This window comes from Lepisma saccharinum, chromosome 9, assembly GCF_977018435.1.
Source record: "Lepisma saccharinum chromosome 9, izLepSacc3.1, whole genome shotgun sequence".
In the NCBI taxonomy this organism is placed as follows: Eukaryota; Metazoa; Arthropoda; class Insecta; order Zygentoma; family Lepismatidae; genus Lepisma; species Lepisma saccharinum.
Genome location: NC_139237.1, coordinates 46,881,800 through 46,901,248, shown reverse-complemented (window position 1 = coordinate 46,901,248; position 19,449 = coordinate 46,881,800). Strand labels below are relative to the sequence as shown.

The window sequence follows — 19,449 nt, the reverse complement described above, 5'->3', positions numbered from 1 at the left end:
AATTCAATTTGTTCTTAAACTACATATATACTTCAGCATTTTCCCTCAGACGTTTGTACGTATTACAAATACAAAAATTTTAATGATGTATATCAGTCGTGGTTTTTACAACATAAAACAAGTTGATGGTGAGACAGACAGAATCACCTTATCATTGACAGATGCAATATGAATTGCCTTCCCTTCTGCATCACTTGCTGCAGTGAAAGCCATATGTTGAAAGAACGTATCTTAAATCGTCTACTAACGTATCTTAAATCTGCCCTCGCATGTTCGTGCTTGTGAACGTGTTTCCTTCGTGTCGGCTTCGCAAGGATTTTCTCATCAGACGAGAAGGAATCTGAAGACGACATGTCGGAATCAGAACCAAAGATTATATTAATTTTTTCTTGCTGATTGCGTTCTTTAGCGATGACTCGACGCTTCTCCACGCGTCTCAGCCAGCTAATAAGGTCTTCCAAACTTGCGAATTCCTTTTCGGCGGCTTCCAGGTATTTATCCTGGAGGCCACTTATCATGGAATACATGAGAGTATCCTCTCGAATGCTAGGAACACGTTTCCTGACCAGAGCGGATTTGCTCGTTACGTAATTCATCACCGTTTCATCCTTCCTTTGGATCCTAGAACGGATCCTGTCCTCGGATAACCTGAGGTCACCTGAGGTCGGGAACGAGTCTTTTAATTTGTCCTTGAGATCGTGTTAGGACAACGTAGCAAAGTTCGGGGAAAGCTTTATGCCAGAAAACCCATTCCAGGGCGATTCCCTTCAACGCTAACGCCAGAGCCGATTTCTTTCGCTCTTCGTTCCACCCGTGAAATTCCGCCAGGTTGTCGAACTTCAACAAGAACTGACGGACACTGTCTCGTTTTCCTCCCGAAAATGCGGGCGTTTTAAAGGATGCGGTATTCGACATGTTTACCTCAAGGTCGCACGAATTTACTTGATGCCGTAAGGACTCTTCGGGGTGGTTTGGACAGTGCGGATCAGCTAATGCATCGTTCGAGTGCCCTGTATGTGCCTACTTAAAGATCTGGTAATGGCTCGCCGATTGGTGTGGGGGATTGGGGTAGACGAGACAGCTAATGAATGAAGTTCATCGAGGGTGCGATCAAGTTCATCTTCGAGTTCATTGAGCCTATCCATTGAACACTCATTGCTTGGCAAATGGAAATAGACATGACAATTGGAGGAGGGGGGGGGGTTGATGCCAAAAGAGAGAAAAATATAGGTTTAAAAACCGGGAAGCCAAGCCTCCACGACTTAAATCGTCTACTTTACCATATTGATAGAGCACTTATTTCGGGAGAAATGAGATAAGGTCAGATGATGTTTTACCGTTTACTGAGCTAACAAAATGAGAGTAGGAGGAGAAGGGTAGGTGGCTGAGGGATGCGCCAGCATTTACCTCTGCTTCCTGGCGGCGGCACTGGCTGCTACTATCAATGATTCACTAAATGATTACAACTGAAATAAGGCCTGGTGACAGGGCACCTTTTGCTTAAATAGTAGACAGTTCCGCTGTACTTTCAACCTTCATTTCCTGTGGAATTCTCTTCTGCAAGTTGGAGCATTCCAGGAGACGGAGGAAACCGGACGAGAAGTACACTAGGAAGCAAACGTTCTACACCCGCATCCCCAGCCATCTACAGTATTTCTACCACTACACAGTTGCTTCATTCATTTTTAATTATCCTGTGCTGGTATGAAATGTAGGTGTTGTATTGATTTTGCATCGTAAGGACAATATTTGAAGCCACTCTACTGATCAATATTTTAGTCGAAGTTGCTTCTGCGGTGAGTGATCCATGCATTGGTATGAACAGGATTTTTTCGGAGGAGAATAAATTGTAAAGGTATTCTTCTCACGGTTTCTATGAACAACTTATCGTGAACAGCTATGTGACATTCCTACTATCGGTAATTGACAAGAAATGAAGGAAGTAAAACTTGTTTATTGTCGCGAAAAACACCATGGCATTATGCAACAAGAATAATGTACTCATGGTTGAAATCCCGGAGTTCTTTTTCGGACATGCAGTATTTCTTAATTTTCATTTTTAACCTTAGTTTTAAAGACAAAAATGGTAATCGGGATCTTTTTAATGGAAGTTTGCACTTACCACTTGTATTTTTCTGCTTTCATTACTGCTTTTATTTGAAACCTGTATTTTCACAAATTTTGGGAATGGGCTGTAGCCCCATCAGCTCGCCTCGTGCGTACGTCAGTAAATCGATGGTTTTTCAGTCACCTGAAATTTTCATATAACGTGTTTTCCATCTTGATGAGAGTTGACTCGTATCTCTTAAATGGCATACCAAATCAATTTTCCGATATATTTATGTGATTTTCAATATTATTTAAACTATTCTTTATTGGACTACGTTAGAACTTTATGATATGCGACTTAACAGAATCTTTATTTCATAATATGTAAAAATCAGTAATTAACTTCATATAATTTTGTTGAGTTATATTTCAAGAAAATGCCACAAAAACACACACACACACAGATACACACTGCATTTATGAAAGCTCCGCTAGTCTCAGTGACGTAATGCTCCGATGTTAGACACTCAAAGAGAAATAATCACAGTGGAACTCATATTTGTAATCATATGACAGTTCTTCACTGAGTCTTTCTGAAAGTAAATCTTACGCAAAAGATATTCACTCCGTAAGACCTTGCACACGTAATCTAAGCACACAATTTACATACATGAGGAAGCTGTGGAATGATTGTACTCCTATTTTCACTGTCAACAATAAAATATCGGGTGACAAGAAATAACCCGTACTAATGTTTGTGATCATAAAGTTATTAAACCGAAACAATTGAGCAAAACAACACTGAAGAACAATGACATGGGACCTTAGGAACAAGATGTTCAGCCGGTTTCAAAGTGGCCTCCCTGGGCGGCGATACAGAGGTCCAAACGGGCTTTGAAATTTTGGGCAATGGGCCGCAGGTCCTCGGGCGACAATCGGTTCCACTCATGACGCAGCGATTGCTTCAGCGACTCCAAACTGTGGTGGCATTTAGCACATACCCTGGCCTCCAAAATCGACCACAGACTGTAGTCCATTGGGTTGAGGTCCGGCGAGTAGGGCGGCCATTCCGTCGATGCGATGAAGTCCGGAAATGGGTTCTGCACCACGCTTGCGTCATTTTCGCCCTGTGGGCCGGAGCGGATACTTGCTGGAATGTCCATTGTGTATCGCCAAAGTGCTGCTGGGCCCACGGAAGGACAACGTTCTCGAGAATGTTGCGGCGGTACACTTCTTGGTTGCTTTTGACCCCTTGATCCACGAAAACCAGGGTCGTCTTGCCGCTTGCGCAAATTCCGCCCCACACCATGACCGACTGCGGATTTTGGCGGTGTTTGATGATGGCTGAGGTACCGGGAGCCTCTGCAGACCAGGTCCTGTTGGTTTGGTGGTTTGTGCGCCTGCTCCACGGTGAACAGCTTCTCCTCTGTGAAGAGAATGCGTTCCCATTGCTGACCTGCGGCCCGGCGCTTCAGAGGGCGGCATCTTTTGAGTCGCAGGCGCTTGATTTCGTCCGTGTGAAGCTGAAGTTTTTGGAGCTTGTACGCCTTGAGGTTGAGGTTCTTTTTCGCCATTTGCCGCACCGATTCGCGGTTGATCCCGATCTCACGGGCGACTTTTCTCATGGAGACCCTCGGATTTCGCTGAACTCGCTTTTTGATGATCTTGCGGTTCTGGGACGTGTTGATGGTAGGCTTTCTTCCTCTTCTGGGACGGTCGCCTTCATGGCCGAGCTCCTTGAATCGCCGAACTGCATCTGAGACTGTCATTTTTGGAACACCCAGCAAACGAACAATTTTACATTGACGCTTTCCCTGACGCCACAGTTAAAAAATTGCACTGCGTTTGGTTGACAGTCTGAAACACAAAGACTGTAATCGTTATGAAGCCGAAACAACAAGTACAGTTACAAAAGACTATGGAGAATCCAATAACACAACAATTATTTGGCTACAGTACACTACATTCTTGGCAGGATACGCCAAACATTGTACGGGTTATTTCTTGTCACCCTGTATAACATGTGTATAAAATGAGGGTCTTCATGATTACAGTATGGCTCACCATATTCTTGAAACGAATTCCTCTGGCAGACGACGTACACTCGTCACAATCTAGATTACAAAAAGAAACATTTTTCCACTACGCGAGCGTCTGCCACAGCACATGTTAGAACTTTGTCAATCGTTAAACACATATCCCAGGAATGTTCTACGTTCAATACGGAAGAGTGACAATCACATTTTGTAAAAGACACGTTATTCGACATATATGGCAAGGTAAATTGTCCTTGCAACAGTTATAAGAACACGGCACACACGGCTTCACGGAAAGTGTAATGCTACAGTTATCACCCAGTAACTATAGATCCAATTCCGATTTAACTTTGTGCGATGTAAGGGTTGAGCCAATTACGTAGAAAACCCAGTTGTCAACCCAATTGTCAATTGTCAATTTCACGAAGTACACCTTGGACAGCATTTTGCAAACTAACGAGGCTCTGGCGTCTGGACCTTCTGCCAATTATTTTACTTTCCTTAGGACTGTGTGCGTGTTATCTTATGTTTTGTACATGTTCATGCTTAGTGTCCCTTTACAGCACCATCTTTTAATTGAAGTCAGAATATTTTAGTCTCCGACATTACAGTTGTGTTATTAAGAAAACGTAAGGGGCTAGACCCCGTATAAGTTTAGTGGTGCAAAATAGCCTAAGTACTAACGCACCCAAAATTTTAAGATCAATCAATCAATTCATTAACCTCTGTGCGTATAGTGTAGGCTTAAAACAACGTTAGACAAACGTTGAGTAAAAGAAACGAATCGTGTAATTTCATTACCACCCCTCACCTTGATATTTGTCTATATTTTATACGAATACTTCTTGTAGGCCAACGAGGCTGTGGCGCCGGGATCCATGGCTAGGATAATCCTCATGGGAGTTTTGTTTAACTGTGTTTGTTCTTGTTCGTTTTGAGTGCCCTTTATAGCCTCAGCTTTTAATAGGTAAGAAAATGTTATCGTCGGAGAAAGTAAAGTTTTTTTTGTTATATAATGATTGAATGAATTAGTTTTAAAAATGAATAAGGAAGTTTCTAACGAACATATTTTATTTTCTTCTTAGGGATTTGTCCAAAATTTCGTTTTAGTTAAGGGGCCTATACCCATATTGAGTGATGGGCAAGAAATATCCTATGTGTTGTTATGGCCACATTATCAAAAAAGGACCAATCTCTTCGATTACATATTTCACCAAAGTTTTATACTATTATTTGCAGTACATTATTTCAAAGAACTCTCTTGAAGTTTTAAAATAATGTTCCTTTCTCTATATGCTCATCCATCCATCAATGTTTATCACAGCGCGCTACGATGCCAAGTCTCCCCGGTTCGAATCCCGTCGTGGGTAACGGGGTTATTTGTGAGTGTTCGTTCATCAATTTCATCATATCATCACTCATCCCCATCGTCGCGATTAGCCAAAAGTGGCAGCAAAATCGAAGTAACAGGCAATTATCATCAGATGAACAAGTAGACTAACCTGCATGTATTAACCTGGCAACGAAATTTATTAAGTGATAATTATTATCACTTCTCAAAAATTGATAGGAACAGATTAATTAAAGTAGGAAATATTTGGAAAAATAATGATGTGGGTTTTGAAGTTTAAGTTATAAGTGAGTACACGTGGAATATACATTTGAAGAAACATTTTCGCCTCCCACGAATTGTGATTTTCAGAGTCTTTTGCTTGCACAGAAGGAGTGTAGGCTAAATCCTATACAGACTTGGAGGTACGTAAGAATATTCGTAGGTTTTACATTTAAAAGAAAGTAATCAACAGTTTTCATGATGGCGCAAAAATTATTTCCTATCGGGGCAACAAATTCAAATTTTATTCGGATTTGGCTAGAGTATATTTCAGTACATTAAGAAACGAAATTTAATATTCGAGCTATAAATTTAAAATATCATTTCTGTAATAAGCTGCATGACCGAAATTGGAGATCAGTCACAAATATTGTGACCACAATATTTGTATCAAATTGAGAAATGAATGATCTGGTATTGGAATCGATGAATATTTGTCATCAAGTTTCACACTAATGGAAGAAAAATCGATGCAGAAATCTTGTGAAATTACAAAAATTTACTAACTTTTCCAATATTGTAAAGAAATCTTGAGAGTTTCAGAAAGAAAACTAGCATCAATTTGGTCATTAGTTCCACTAAGATGCGGTACAAATCGTACATTGAAATAAAGTGAGTGTTTCAGAAGTGTGGGGAGAGAACAAGTGGAAGCCATCAATTATTTCTGTGATCATGATAACTGCAGTAAATGTATAGTTTTCGAACTGACGTTCATTTCATGTCAAAGTACCTCAAGTAATTGGCCTTTTATTGAATTGACGGAAACTTATAAAAATTTGTGTTTAAGGGAGAATTCACACCTAAGAGACACGCGACACGCGACTTGGATTGGATAGCGAACTCTTATAATCACACACATATATTGGAACCAATAAAATCAAGTTAAAGTGCACCCAGTACGAAGCGTAGGAACTCCTGCTCCATTTCAGTAAAAATAACGAATGCCAAGAAAGAGGAATAATTAAAAATACAACCCTTTTTGCCCTTGTGATTGAACAAACTATTGCGTGGTAAAGGAGATTCCTTTACTTGGGAAATCGTTACATAAGAATCGTCGAAAGCTAGAAAACCGTTGGTTTAATTACGTCCGTTAATGCACTATTCGCATGCCGCATCTCACGTTTTGCCCTCTTTAAGTAATATTCCCCATAACCTTACACAGTAGCGTCAAAAGCCATGCAGGAATGAATATATATTTATATCTACATGTTGTTTGATTTGATTTGATTTAGTTTATTTTACTTCGCGTTTTGTGCCTCTTGGCTAATTTGCGAAGATGGGTATGAGTGATGAAATGATGAAATTGATGATGAATGGACATTCACAAACAACCAAGCCCGACCGGGATTCGAACCCGGGACCCTTGGCGTCGCAGCGCGATGTGCTAACCACTCGGCCACAGGGTCGGGCCTACATGTTGTTGTTAGGAATTCACTGTTATAAAAGAATACCCAGTAGATTGCTATTAGCACTGTTTAGTGCCGTTGTTGATATGTACGTTTATGGGTATGCATGTTTATAATGGAGCTTACGTGTTGCACTTGTTTCAGAAAACAGTTCCTTTTAAAAGGGTTTAAGTGTTAGCTTAAAAATCTTAAACGTTCCTTTGTTGTTGTTGAGAAATCAAGTTAAACTAAAATTGTTGGAATAAAAGGAAAGCAGGACGTTAAAATTGAATGTTTCTTGTTTGATTGATTGTTTCTGACCCGTTAGGTTTAAATCCCGTACACTTAACGGATATGCTATGTTTTGAGTAAGAATGGGAACATTGTCTTTTTATGATAACTAATGTCTCCCGCCCCTTTTCTTGAATGTGTCGAAATTGAATGGTAAATCTGGTAAACGCCACATTTGACTCCCTTTTTATGACTCGTTAACTGACAATTAACATGAGATTGGTTTATTAGGTTGTGGTACGTATTAATTACGAGTGAGTGTTTTCCTTGCATTACAGTAATCTCTTGTAACAATGAGTATTCTATTTGCAGCGTAATTAAGTAAAGAAGAAACAGGAACGGAATCTTTTCATGATTTTCGACCGTTCCGCGGATTCCAGTATTCAGTGGAACCTGACGTTGCCTTTCTGTTGACTTGTTCGATTACTGAGAACACATTTATCCAGCAGAAACGTTGCGTCAGATATTGCTTGTGACCCTTGCATGGGAATAGGTACTAACGAGGGTAAATTTACCACGCGCTTCCATTAAGATCTATAACATCGTACCGGGTTAGTTGGTACCTACCTACGCAAGTGTCACAAATGAAAAAAGTATTTTGTGTGTATGCGTACAATTTAATACAGAAGCGTGTGTGGGTGTGCGAAGTGGATTCGTTATATACAGGATTAGAATTAGTCTAATTACAGATATTGCATGATTTGGACTTCTCTCCGATTGGTGAATTGCTCCATGGAACGGTGTGAATACCGCAGTTCAAAACTTTTCTCTTGTCGTCCTCAGCATCCAACGCCACTTTGTTCAGTTTCACGGTCTTCACATCATGGTCAATGCTCTGGAACCTCCTCTCTTCCCGCAGGATGGGGAGTTTCTTCTTCAGGCATTCGATGTAATCCTCGACGTTTAACTTCCCCTGAACAGTGATTTTCCCAACTCCCTTGGATTTCTTGATGGTGGCGACGGTCGTTCTGATACAATACGATTTAGCCCTGAGTCCCACGAACTCTCTGATAATCTCACCGTTCATTTCGTCCTTCATCAATCCGGGAACTTTCTTGTTTCTTGGCAAAATGTTGTAGGGTTGCGGCTGTGGATAGCCCGAAGTGTGGAAATGTTCCTTCAATTCGGTTACCATGCTCTTGTACGGATCTTCCTTCATCACATAAACGAAACTGTCCGTATCCATGTAAGCGATCTGGATTTGATTTTTGTATCGTGGCTTCATGATATTGTAGTGGAACTCGTACATTTGCAGTTTCGACAGTTCGAGAATTGCAGCCCCCACGTACGTCGGTTTGTTGAACGTAATGCAGGATTTGTCAAGATGAAGCAACGTCAGGTTTTCGGTGAAAATTTTCCTGCTCTTGAAGCGTGGATTGGCAACCCACTTCCTGCATTTTTTTTCGTCCGAAACTATCTTGACGTCCTTGTATTTCCTTACATTCTCCATTGTTTCTCCGTAGATGGCGTTGTTCTTCAGTTTATACATATCCTTATCCAGGTCAGATGTCACCACCTGCCGCTTCTGGGTGTTCATGTTGATGAGCCATTTGCCCTGCGCGAATTTCAAAACTCTGTGCACTTTAGTTAAAACAAGGCCCTGCTGGAGATAGAATTTCAGCAGTTTGCAGTGCACTACGTAATGATCCTTCCTCTCCAACGTCAGAAGCAGTTTTGGTTGATTGGAGCGAGGAGGACATTTTAGCTCAGGCGCCAGAGGAAAATCCGAATGGAGCTGGTGCAATTCTGAAGGATACTCCAAGTCTACCTCCACGAAATATCCTGTCGATCCTTCGAAATTATCCTCTTGAAGCAGATGTTTCAGTCCTTCTTCGGTGATGTCCGACCACTCGAAATTAGACTGTGGCAGCTTCTGCGTCATCGCATAACCATACAGGTTGTTGGCGTCCAAGTATATTATGTAGCTGGACTCCTCATTGGGATCGTACTCGTCTCCCATGTACTCGTTGTTGTTTGCTTTCGCATGTCTTAAACAACATTGCACGATACCGCCCCTGATACATTTCTCGATGAAAAGCTGCATGTCGCATTGATCTTCCCGCGAAAAGTTGCAATCGGATGCTACTGTAATACAACATGGCATTCCAGGTGAATCCCGGAAGACTCACGAAGTGCGCAGGGTCGACTTTGTAATCACGAATAGCGGTTTGACGAAACGCTTGTGCACGTCGAATAGGAGAAGCACGTCCAGCTTCAAATATCGATCGTGGAAATCACCCAGCGAGCAGCACTGAGGATCACTTTCAAGAGAGCGTCCAACGACAACAACTTGTTTCTGCGATGGAAATCCCCGACGGCTGGGGGCGCCGTGGACGATGCGAGCCTCCCGTCCGAGGGTAAGTGCATGATAAAATCCATGGAACTTCGCATGCCGATCATCGAATACGAAGCTAACCATGCCACGAAGATCAAAGCAGGAATCCTGAAGAACCCTAACATCCTGCTCGAGTTTCAGATGTACCAATTCTTGCAGAGGACGGTGTCCGGGCGATACTTCGAGTTCGACGTGACGACACAGTTCAACAGCATCCAGTACGACATGCCCGACTTCGTGGTGGTCGTGTTTCAAACCGGTCGCGACGGCAGTCAGAATGCAGATTCGAGTGTGTTCGACTACTGGAAAATTAGGAACATTTACCTTAAGAACGGGCGTAACGAGATTTTCCACAGAGAGAACTACAACCTCGGGGAAGATGATTACCTGAAGCTGTACGAAGCTTACACAGCGTTCAAGAGGGTCACCATGGAAGGATCTACCGACATGTACTACACGCCAGCGGAGTTTATCCAGAAACGTCCGATGTACGTGATCAACACATCGCAACGCAAGCAGGTGGTGATCAGCGACCGTACGAGCATCAAGGTTGTCTTGGATTTCAAGAGGCGATCCCAGACAATACAGTATGCAGCGTGGTCCTGATTGCAAGGAAAAAGTTTGTTTACGATGTAAAGAACGAGAGAATCATTGAAAAGTTTTGATATTTTTTATTGAAATGAAATAAATACAAATTTGTTACAAACCCCAACCGAGTTTTCTTTTCGTGTGCATTGCCATTGACGTTTCCAGAGCGGCCAGTCTTTCACCCATGCCGGCGTCTCTGCTGACCACACTCGGGAAAGCCCGGTGTTCCAACTGAATGTCGGCATCGTGCCTTGCTGCGAGATCCCTGTTGTCCCGGTACACAATATCATGGTCTTTGCAGGCAGCGTCCAAGGGATTAACCCCCGGATCACCGCGATCCAGTCGCGCGTCCAATTTGGTGCCGGGACCGCAGTATTGGTAGCCCGGAATATGCATCTCGAAAGGCAATTTGTTGATGATTCGTTGAAGAGTCCCTTCCCTTCCGCCAGCTTCCAGAATCGCGGGGGCAAGATGTTGATGATGTTGATCAGATACCCGATGCCTTTCGGTTCGTTGACGATGAAGCGGCTTAGTTTGGAAACGATCATGTCCACGATGCCAACCTTTTCGTTGTGAAAGTTTCGGTTTCCGGCCCTTTCTTCTCCGGCGATGACCAGCAGCCGGTCCACGAGTTTACGAACGTCGTCCAGCCACACGAATTCCACCTGCAAATTGGAGTAGCGCTTGATACCGCTGCCGGTAGGCAGGCGAGTGGCGCCAGGTTGCTGCTTGATTTCGTTCCAAAACGGTTTGATGATGTTCCTGTACTTCTCGCTGCTACTCGACTTGACCCTGTTCTGAGATGGGTCGTTGTTCTGATACAAAGCATCGGTCATCTTGAGAATTTCCTTGTAATTGTCGTAATCCTCTTCGGAATACACGTAGGCGTGGGGGGGTTTCTAGTGATCAGTTCCCATAGTCCCGGCGTGCCTGCGTACTTCTTGAAGAAACCTCTGCGTCCCGCTCGGCTCTCGTTGTAGATGATGATATCGTCCTTGTCAAACGTGACGTGCCAACTGCCTATCTTCCACACGACGCTCCCGGAAGGGTCGGGTGATGGATATAAACCGAAAATATACAGCGTAAACGGCTACGCAGAGTTGGCAACGCTGACAGTGAGATTAACGTACACCGTGAACGACCTTAAAATATACAGTGTAAACGGCTACGCAGAGTTGGCAACGCTGACAGTTACCTGCGTTAGGTTTGGAAAAACCGTGAAAGGGGGTTGTTATTTTGGGCTGTTCGCGTTTGAAAAAATTCCAGCGTTTCTCGCTTTTGGGCTGTTTGCGTTTGAAAAAAATTTCAACGTTTTTGGGATTCGCCCGGGTGAGTCAGCTTCGGCATTTTCCCACTACTCAGCACTTCCCACAAAATCTTCTCTTCGTCTGGTTCAGGTTATCGGCCGCGCCGAAACTCACTGCAGGTAGCTAGGACTTTCTGGGTTAATTACTTTATGGTTCAGCTTGGACATAGGCTTTTCAAATTTCAAGATACAAAATTCTACTGTTTGTCCCTCTTCTGGCGGGAGATGAATGACAAACATGTCGCGGTTCCTTCAGGTTACCACAATCAACCCTTGTGCTCATAACCTGCAAAGAAGGGAAAGACAATAATAATAATTTGTAATGTACCCACTTTATATCCTTCTTCTTCTTTTTGCCCTACTGTGTTGATTGGTCGACAATTGATGACTGTCAGCTACTTCGAAGAAGAGTTTGATCCGAGAAGTGGTTCCATAGTTAGCTTCTGTTAACGTGAGATTCCGATAGGATCACGGAGTGCTTGAGATCTCAATGTCATGCATTGCGAGTGAAATTTCGATTGATTTGGTTCATTTTACTTTGCTCTTCTGCCACATTTGGCTAATTGCGAAGATGGGGATGAGTGATGATATGAATTAATTGATCAATGGACACTCACAAACACCCATGCTCAGTCCGGAATTCGAACTCGGCACACCTGGCATCATCACTCCGCCACGGGGGTAGGCGAAGTGAAATTTGGAGTGTGAAGTAGGATCGACTGATCGACCAAATGTCCAACACATTGACTTTCTAAATTGATGTCCCACTGCCACACAGGAGACCTGGTTTGACTCCCAGAGCAGTTGATCTCACATGTGATGAAGGATAAGTCACATTTCAATTAAGGAAGGAAACAAGGTATGTAGTCAACTTTATATAGTAGTGTGCATGCTCTAGAAATAATATATTTCAAAATTCTACATATTTTGTGATTTTTCTTCATTTAGCCTTCACCTGGGTGGTCAAAGGTCCATCTACCCACAACTTCTATGGGTTTTATTGGGTTCCGTTGCATGACCGGAACCTTTCTTCTCGCACAATTTAAATTCGGTCCTAGTAGTGTATTGTTCCATTAAGAAAAGGTTACTGGATTGTATTTAAATTGATCCGGAAAATTTTCCTGCACCGAATTTTAATTGAACCTACTAAAAAGGTTCTTGGACAGTGTTTAAATTCAGCCGCAAAAACTTGGACAGTATTTAAATTTTACAGAAAAAGGAGTTCCTGCACCGTATTTAAATTCATACGGAAAAAAGGTTCTTGGGCCTAATTGAGGCCTAGAACCCATTTACACTTGCTGATTTTCTCTTCCGGATGTGAAATGAATTTATTTACAATACCTGGACCATTAACAACCCTGGAATTGTTAAAGATTAGGGAACGCATACATTCTAATTTGATCTATAGGATTCCGTTATAGAACCGGAACCTTTTCTCTCGCAGAATCTAAATTCGTACCAAGTTGCGAATTGTTTCATTCCAATACGGAACTTTGAACCTATTTAAACTGATCCGGAATAAAATGTTCGTTGACCGTATTTAAATTCTTCAGGAAATAAGTTTCCTGGACAGAAATTAAATTCAACTGGAAAAAAATTCATGGACCGAATTAGAAACGTTACAGATGAAGAGGTTATTTACGGTCCAGAACCCATTTACGCTTGCTGATTTTCTCTCCTGGATGGGAATTGAATGTATTTAAAATTCCTGGACCTTTAACAACTTTGGCCTCCACCCGCAGATGCAGACGAAGTATCTGCTGCTTAGACGGGAAGGTTGACTGGACATACAAATAGAATTAATCCGAAGTTATATAACAAATAATAGTTACTTACATAATAATATCATGAAATATGGAGAGCCAGATTACTTATCAAACATTTTCTGTTATTTGTCTATCCCAGGGGTTTCCAACTGGCGGCCCGCTATGCCTTTTTTTGCGGCCCGCAAAGCCAGTTTGCAAAATACATTAATTTTATGTATTTTTATTAAAATACGTTATATTTTTACTGAAGGAACGGAAGCTCTGTGAAGAAAGACAATATCACATGTAGAATTGATTTTGCAGTCAATAATCATCATCAGAAGAATTTAAAGTGATGTAATATTCTCTTCACTCCCTGCATTCCACTCCTTCGCTATGCGGAATGAACTCGCTCGCTTCCCACCTCTTCGCTATGCGGAATGAACTCGTCCGCTTCCGCGAAGGCTGCACCTCTGGCTTCTCTCTTTGTCTTTAGAAACAAACTGCAGAGCGGAGCTATAGATATCTGTTTTACTATGCAACGAAGTAATCAAGAGATTTTAAGTGTTCTAACTCGGATTGTACTGTGACTGATTGTTAAAGTTTGTGCAAATATCGAAATGAGCCATATGAAATGACCAGCATCCAGCTATTTAGCAAATCTCTTGGAGTTAACATCGAAGAACAAGAAGCTTCTCTCCAATTTGAATTGTGTGATTTGCAAGGCGGTGTGTTCCTTCAAAGTAGGCAAGAAAAGGGGCCAGAGTTTTTCAAATACCTTTCAAAGGAAAGTTTTCCAAACCATCGTAGTTTTGGGCAAAGACTGACATCGATGTTAGGCAGCACACACACGTGTGAAAGTGTTTCGTCTTCAATGAAGTTCATCAAGAACCGCTACAGAAGCCAACTGGCAGATTCTTCACTGCTTCACCTTCCGAGACTTTCAAATACAGAAACTGAAGTGGACATTCGAACTTTAATAAATGAAGCAGATCGGCCTCAATTTTCACATTGAACACTTACTATGAAGGATTCTTATTTGAATGGTGTGTTTTTAATTTCTTTCAATTCATCCATAAGTATTGGGTTTTTTGTGAAATAAATTGTAATTATAAAATTTTGATTTGTAAATCCATTGTTTTTATTGCCTAATTTAAGAAATTTAGGTCATGCGAAAGTACTACATTTTCAGTTCAGTACTTACAATTTTTGTAATTTTTAATCCCCCTCCCCCCAAAAAAAATGCGGCCCGCCAATCAAATGCTGGATATAATTTTGGCCCACGGACCTTTTGAAGTTGGAAACCACTGGTCTATCCTAGTGGGAGCGAAAATCTTTTGCCCTTGGTGGTGAACTCGGTTCCTGCAAATTCAAGACGGCATTTTCTAATTTTCATTTCTATTTGGGCCGACGGCTCCGTGGTAGAGTGGTTAGCAGGTTACGCTACGAAGCAGAATGTCCCATGTTCGAATCCTGGCCTGAGAATATGTCTTCTTTGTGATGGTCCTGTCATGAAGTTAATCTTAACTCATTCTCATCTTCACGATTAGCCAAAAAGTGTCAGAAAAGTGAAGTAAAATGAACGAAGTCAATCAATAATTTTTATTTCGTTATTTTACGCCGCTTTTCTACCTCTTGGGTTAAATGCGACGATGAGATTGAATGATGATCCGAAGGAATAGCGATGCGAGACATGATGCAACCACACCTGTCCAAAGTCCGAACCTTGGACGTCTGGTTTCGTAGTGCGTCACGCTCATGCTTCGGGAGTGGAATTCTTTGAATGAAAAACTTTAAAAGTAGGGTGAAAGAAAACAACATTGTACTGTGCAAAAAAGCCATGTTTAGGTCCTCTAAAGAAAACTACAGTTATTCAGTAAAATTAATTTTGAAAGACAAAGCCTGCGAAGTGTTTTTCCATTCGGTGACGCGTGGTCATCACATCGAGTCCCATCTAGCTTTGAGAGTGTCATTCGCTTACATTTTGATTTCAAGTACTAGCTTCCCAATTGTCCTCACGATGTTAGGCCATCACAGAAATTTGGGAGTTTCTACAGGGATTTAACCTTGAAAGACTAGAGCGCAATAATTTGAGCGCGTGCGAATTTTGTTGTTTCTATTGCCATCATATATTCAGTTTTGCAAGCGCAAAGAAGATTACTTTTAAGAAGTTAGATGTATGCATAAAATTTCACATATATAGTCATCATTCTTCAATGTGTACAGTACGACGACACAAACGACTCGTGCATTTCCCATAGAATAGTGGTTACGGGTGTCGTCTTGCACTAAAGGCCGCCGGATTCGATTCTGGTATAAACAATATATGTCGGATGCCTCTCTTGAACTCATTACACAAACATTTTATTTTCGCACCGTTGTCATACTTGTGCACCTGATTCCAGCAACTTTTTATAACTAAAGTGACGGGAGAGGGTTTTCTCTACTTCTCAATTTTCTTCGAGCAAATTTACAAATATAAGGAGTAAGGACTAATGACATTGTTCTTGGTGTCTCAACAATCTGACATAAGAGAAAATATATGGATTTTTAAAGACTGTCTAGATGCCATTAATTTAATAAGTTCATTATGCATTTAGAATCCAGAATAATGGCCGTCGATTTCGCGAGTCTATATCCGTAAATTTTTGGGGGCTACAGGAGAAAATAATGTTCTCTTCCAATAAGATTATATATATATACATATATATATATATATATATATATATATATACATACATACATACATACATACTATACATATACTTATGTAGGCTTATATGGTATGTTAATAGTTTGTTAGTTTTTAATGGTTTGATAGAAAATATTATTAAGTTTTGAGCCCCCCCGAACTGATCAACCTAGCTACGTCCCTGTATTTTAGCAAAAACCATGCAATTTTCCAGCAGACTTTTTTATGTTCATTCTTTTAATAGCAAACATTACAGACATGATGTACAGGTTGGACCTTCACTGTTTAGAATCTCTGCATATAAATGACATTAGTTCACTCTTCCAAATTCACTCCCCACACTTATTCAGTGTGACTTAGATGAAACCTGAGAGAAAATCATACTTTGTGACTTTCCCTAACAACCTAGATTTCAAGATTGAAAACTTCTTACAGTATGTTCTTCCGCCTGTTTCTTTCTTGTCCGGTTCTCGTCAGCAATTCCAGTGACTAATTCCCTTTCACTGAGATGCCTGCCATTTCTGATACATCTATAGGACAACAAATCTCCACATACGAGCAAATTTGAAGACTTTATTAGTGCTATATTATTTCATTCAATCAACATATTTAGGGATCGGTTGGGTGATGATGGAATACTAGTGTGGGCAGACATCAAGTTAAATGAACGTACAGAGACGAGGAACTCAAACAATATATGAAACTTTTTAGAGTCGCAGTCGACGCAGATTTAAACTTCTAAGATGATAATACATGTATGCATCGAGCCAAACAGTTCGATGACTTTCTTGAAGATGAAGAAATCACCGCATGGACTGGCCACCGAGGTCTCCAGGAAAAAATACTGGAGACGAGTTGCAGCCCTCCGGTCTACACCAAAGACATTTCCAGAGCTCCGCACTGCTCTTCGTGGGGAATGGAACCAGGTGTCCGTAGAGCTCTTGAACCGCCCTTTACGTCGTTGCAAGGCTGTGTATCGGTTGGGGATGATCACGCCCCATACAAACCTCTTTTTCTTGTTAAGGAAGCAATCTCAAATTTTCTTATTTTTGGACTTTTTGTCTTCACACTAAAAACAATTGTTAATTCATGTAACGTTTTGATAAATTTTTACTATGTTTTGTGCAATTCTGACACTTCATCAATAACACATTTTCTCATATATTCGTCATACTGTACAAATCAGTTATTGTTTCCGTACATCAGCCTCTGCCTTAACACATGCGACAGTTGGTAAACACATTCCACGCAACGCAAAAGAGTGGCACTTATGCATACCACTCAGTCACGTTAGGTTCCGTAGTTCGTATAAGAGGATTGGTTTCCCTATCACTCATTTACGAGCATCTTACAAATACATGGCTTGGTAGAATGATTAATGGCTGTTGTAAGTTCCTTGTAGTCAAATAGTCTCCGGTATTATACCAATACCTCTTCGATCACATTTTATATATTTTGTGTTGTTGTGGTAAAAAACATATAAAAATATTTTGCAATAGTGCGTAACGTCAGGAGCAACCCGTCTCAAGATAACTCTGATTGGTTGACGAGACGCCGTGCACGTGCAACTCTGAAACTTCCTTTGTCTAATGGCAACTATGAGAGAGAGAGATAATTGCCTGAGCAATCGGTCTTCTGTTTTTCACTAAAGTATAACTAAAATTAACTCATTGTTATATCGTTATTTGTGAAATTTTTAATTCATTAGGCTTGAAGGCTGGAGATGGAGGCGAGGTCGACATATTTCTGGAGTAGGGTTTCAGCATCAATTCAACACAAAGGTCACTAATTACGATTGAAGATTGGCTAATTCTGCTGGAGTTGAGGGCGCTCTGTAATATTTGCAGGGGATATCTGATGGTAATAGACCTGTAGGAAGGCCAATACGAAAATGGAGGGATAACTTGAGATTGACCTAAAGGAAATCAATAAGGATGGAAAATATTGAATTGATCTTGCAGAGGATAAGGACAGATAGAAGGCTTGTGTTGCTGTAGCCATAAACCTTTGGGTTTAATAATGGTAGAGAGAGGTGGAGGATTTTTTGATTAGGAGATATGTACACATCGTGTTCATACCGCACACGACAACCATGGAGTCAATTAGAAACCGTAACACGCACTGAGACGAGGAGAAATGCTGCAATAGAAAGCAACAAAATTTCTCTTCTCTGCTTCTCTTGAAATGAAATGCGTACAGTTTATAGTTTCAATAGGTGGCTGATATGATGTCACCTCAGCTTCAGCACACTTGAAAAGAATTGTTAACTTTGTTTCCTTTTATTGCCAAAGTAGCTCATTTTACGGTACATTCTAAAGTACACTTGGAGGCAATATTTTAGGTTTTGCATCAATTTTTAAAATCTTGGTAAACATTTTAGATAAAAGGTTTCTCCCCATGTAATATAAAGATTGTAAAATATCCATATGCGCTGATACTCCCATTGATTTATATTGATTTATCTTTCAAACAAGTCAGATCTTCCTGCGTATCTTGAATTGTGCAGAAATATTCTTGTTAGAAGACCTTGTTAGAGCATCTCCGAATCGGTGTCACCAGGTGGTGAACAGTTCTTCGTGTCCCTGTTTAGAGAAACAGATTGAGACAGCATTGCTCAACTTCGTTACACAATCTCTACATAGAGGGTGTTATTTTAATGTCGCCAACGGACCACAGATTTGTATAGAGAACATCAAAACAAACAACTTTTTTCAGTAACATTTGTCTTCTTGGTGCGTCGATTCGACGCTACAGCCGTTCAAAAAAGACCGTTTTGCAGCCTGGATGCTGGCAACCTAACACAACATTTGATCGTATCTGTGACGTCATATCATGCGGCAAAATAGCTCACGGCAGGGTTGAAAGGTATACACAAATTTTGTGAAAAATGACAAACTACCAACCACATTATTGGCTGTAAAACGAAGCTAGAAACCCGTCCAATAGACCGAACATCATAACCTACCAGCCAGAAGATCAGCAGTCATCTCAGGGGAAAGGGGAAGTGAACCAACGATATGGGAAATGGTAAAAACGTATTCAAAATTAAGTGTCAATATGAAAGTTTGTCTTAGCCTACATTAATATCAACAATATTAAATTTTATTTTACTTACAGCTTACATGTGGCTGTTTACGCCCAGCTACATGTCAAATATTTGCAAATCTCGTTGCGAAGTTGATATCTACAGGTTTGTGTCCAGATGCCTTGTGGTACTTTTGTGCTGATAACAGAAGTATCAGAGGTTCACGTTGTTACATTACGTCTATAACACGTACAGCCACAGTAACAATCTAATTATGAATCAGTAGCGAATATACTGTGTTCACATTTGCAAACCATTACATGTGTATCCGGTACATAGATAAACACAGTCGTCGGAGAGCTTGTATTACTACTACTTATATCTC

At 41.0% G+C, this 19,449-nt stretch overlaps 1 protein-coding gene across 1 annotated transcript; it reads right to left on the bottom strand.

Annotated features, from left to right (window-relative positions):
* Window positions 1-8,052: 8,052 nt before the first annotated feature.
* LOC145992416 (uncharacterized) lies at window positions 8,053-9,417 on the bottom strand. The gene is made up of 2 exons (XM_083128802.1): window positions 8,861-9,417; window positions 8,053-8,764 (listed from the first exon to the last, which is right to left on the bottom strand). The coding sequence occupies exons 1-2, from the start codon at window positions 9,415-9,417 to the stop codon at window positions 8,053-8,055; spliced, it is 1,269 nt and encodes a 422-aa protein (XP_082984928.1).
* Window positions 9,418-19,449: the final 10,032 nt, after the last annotated feature.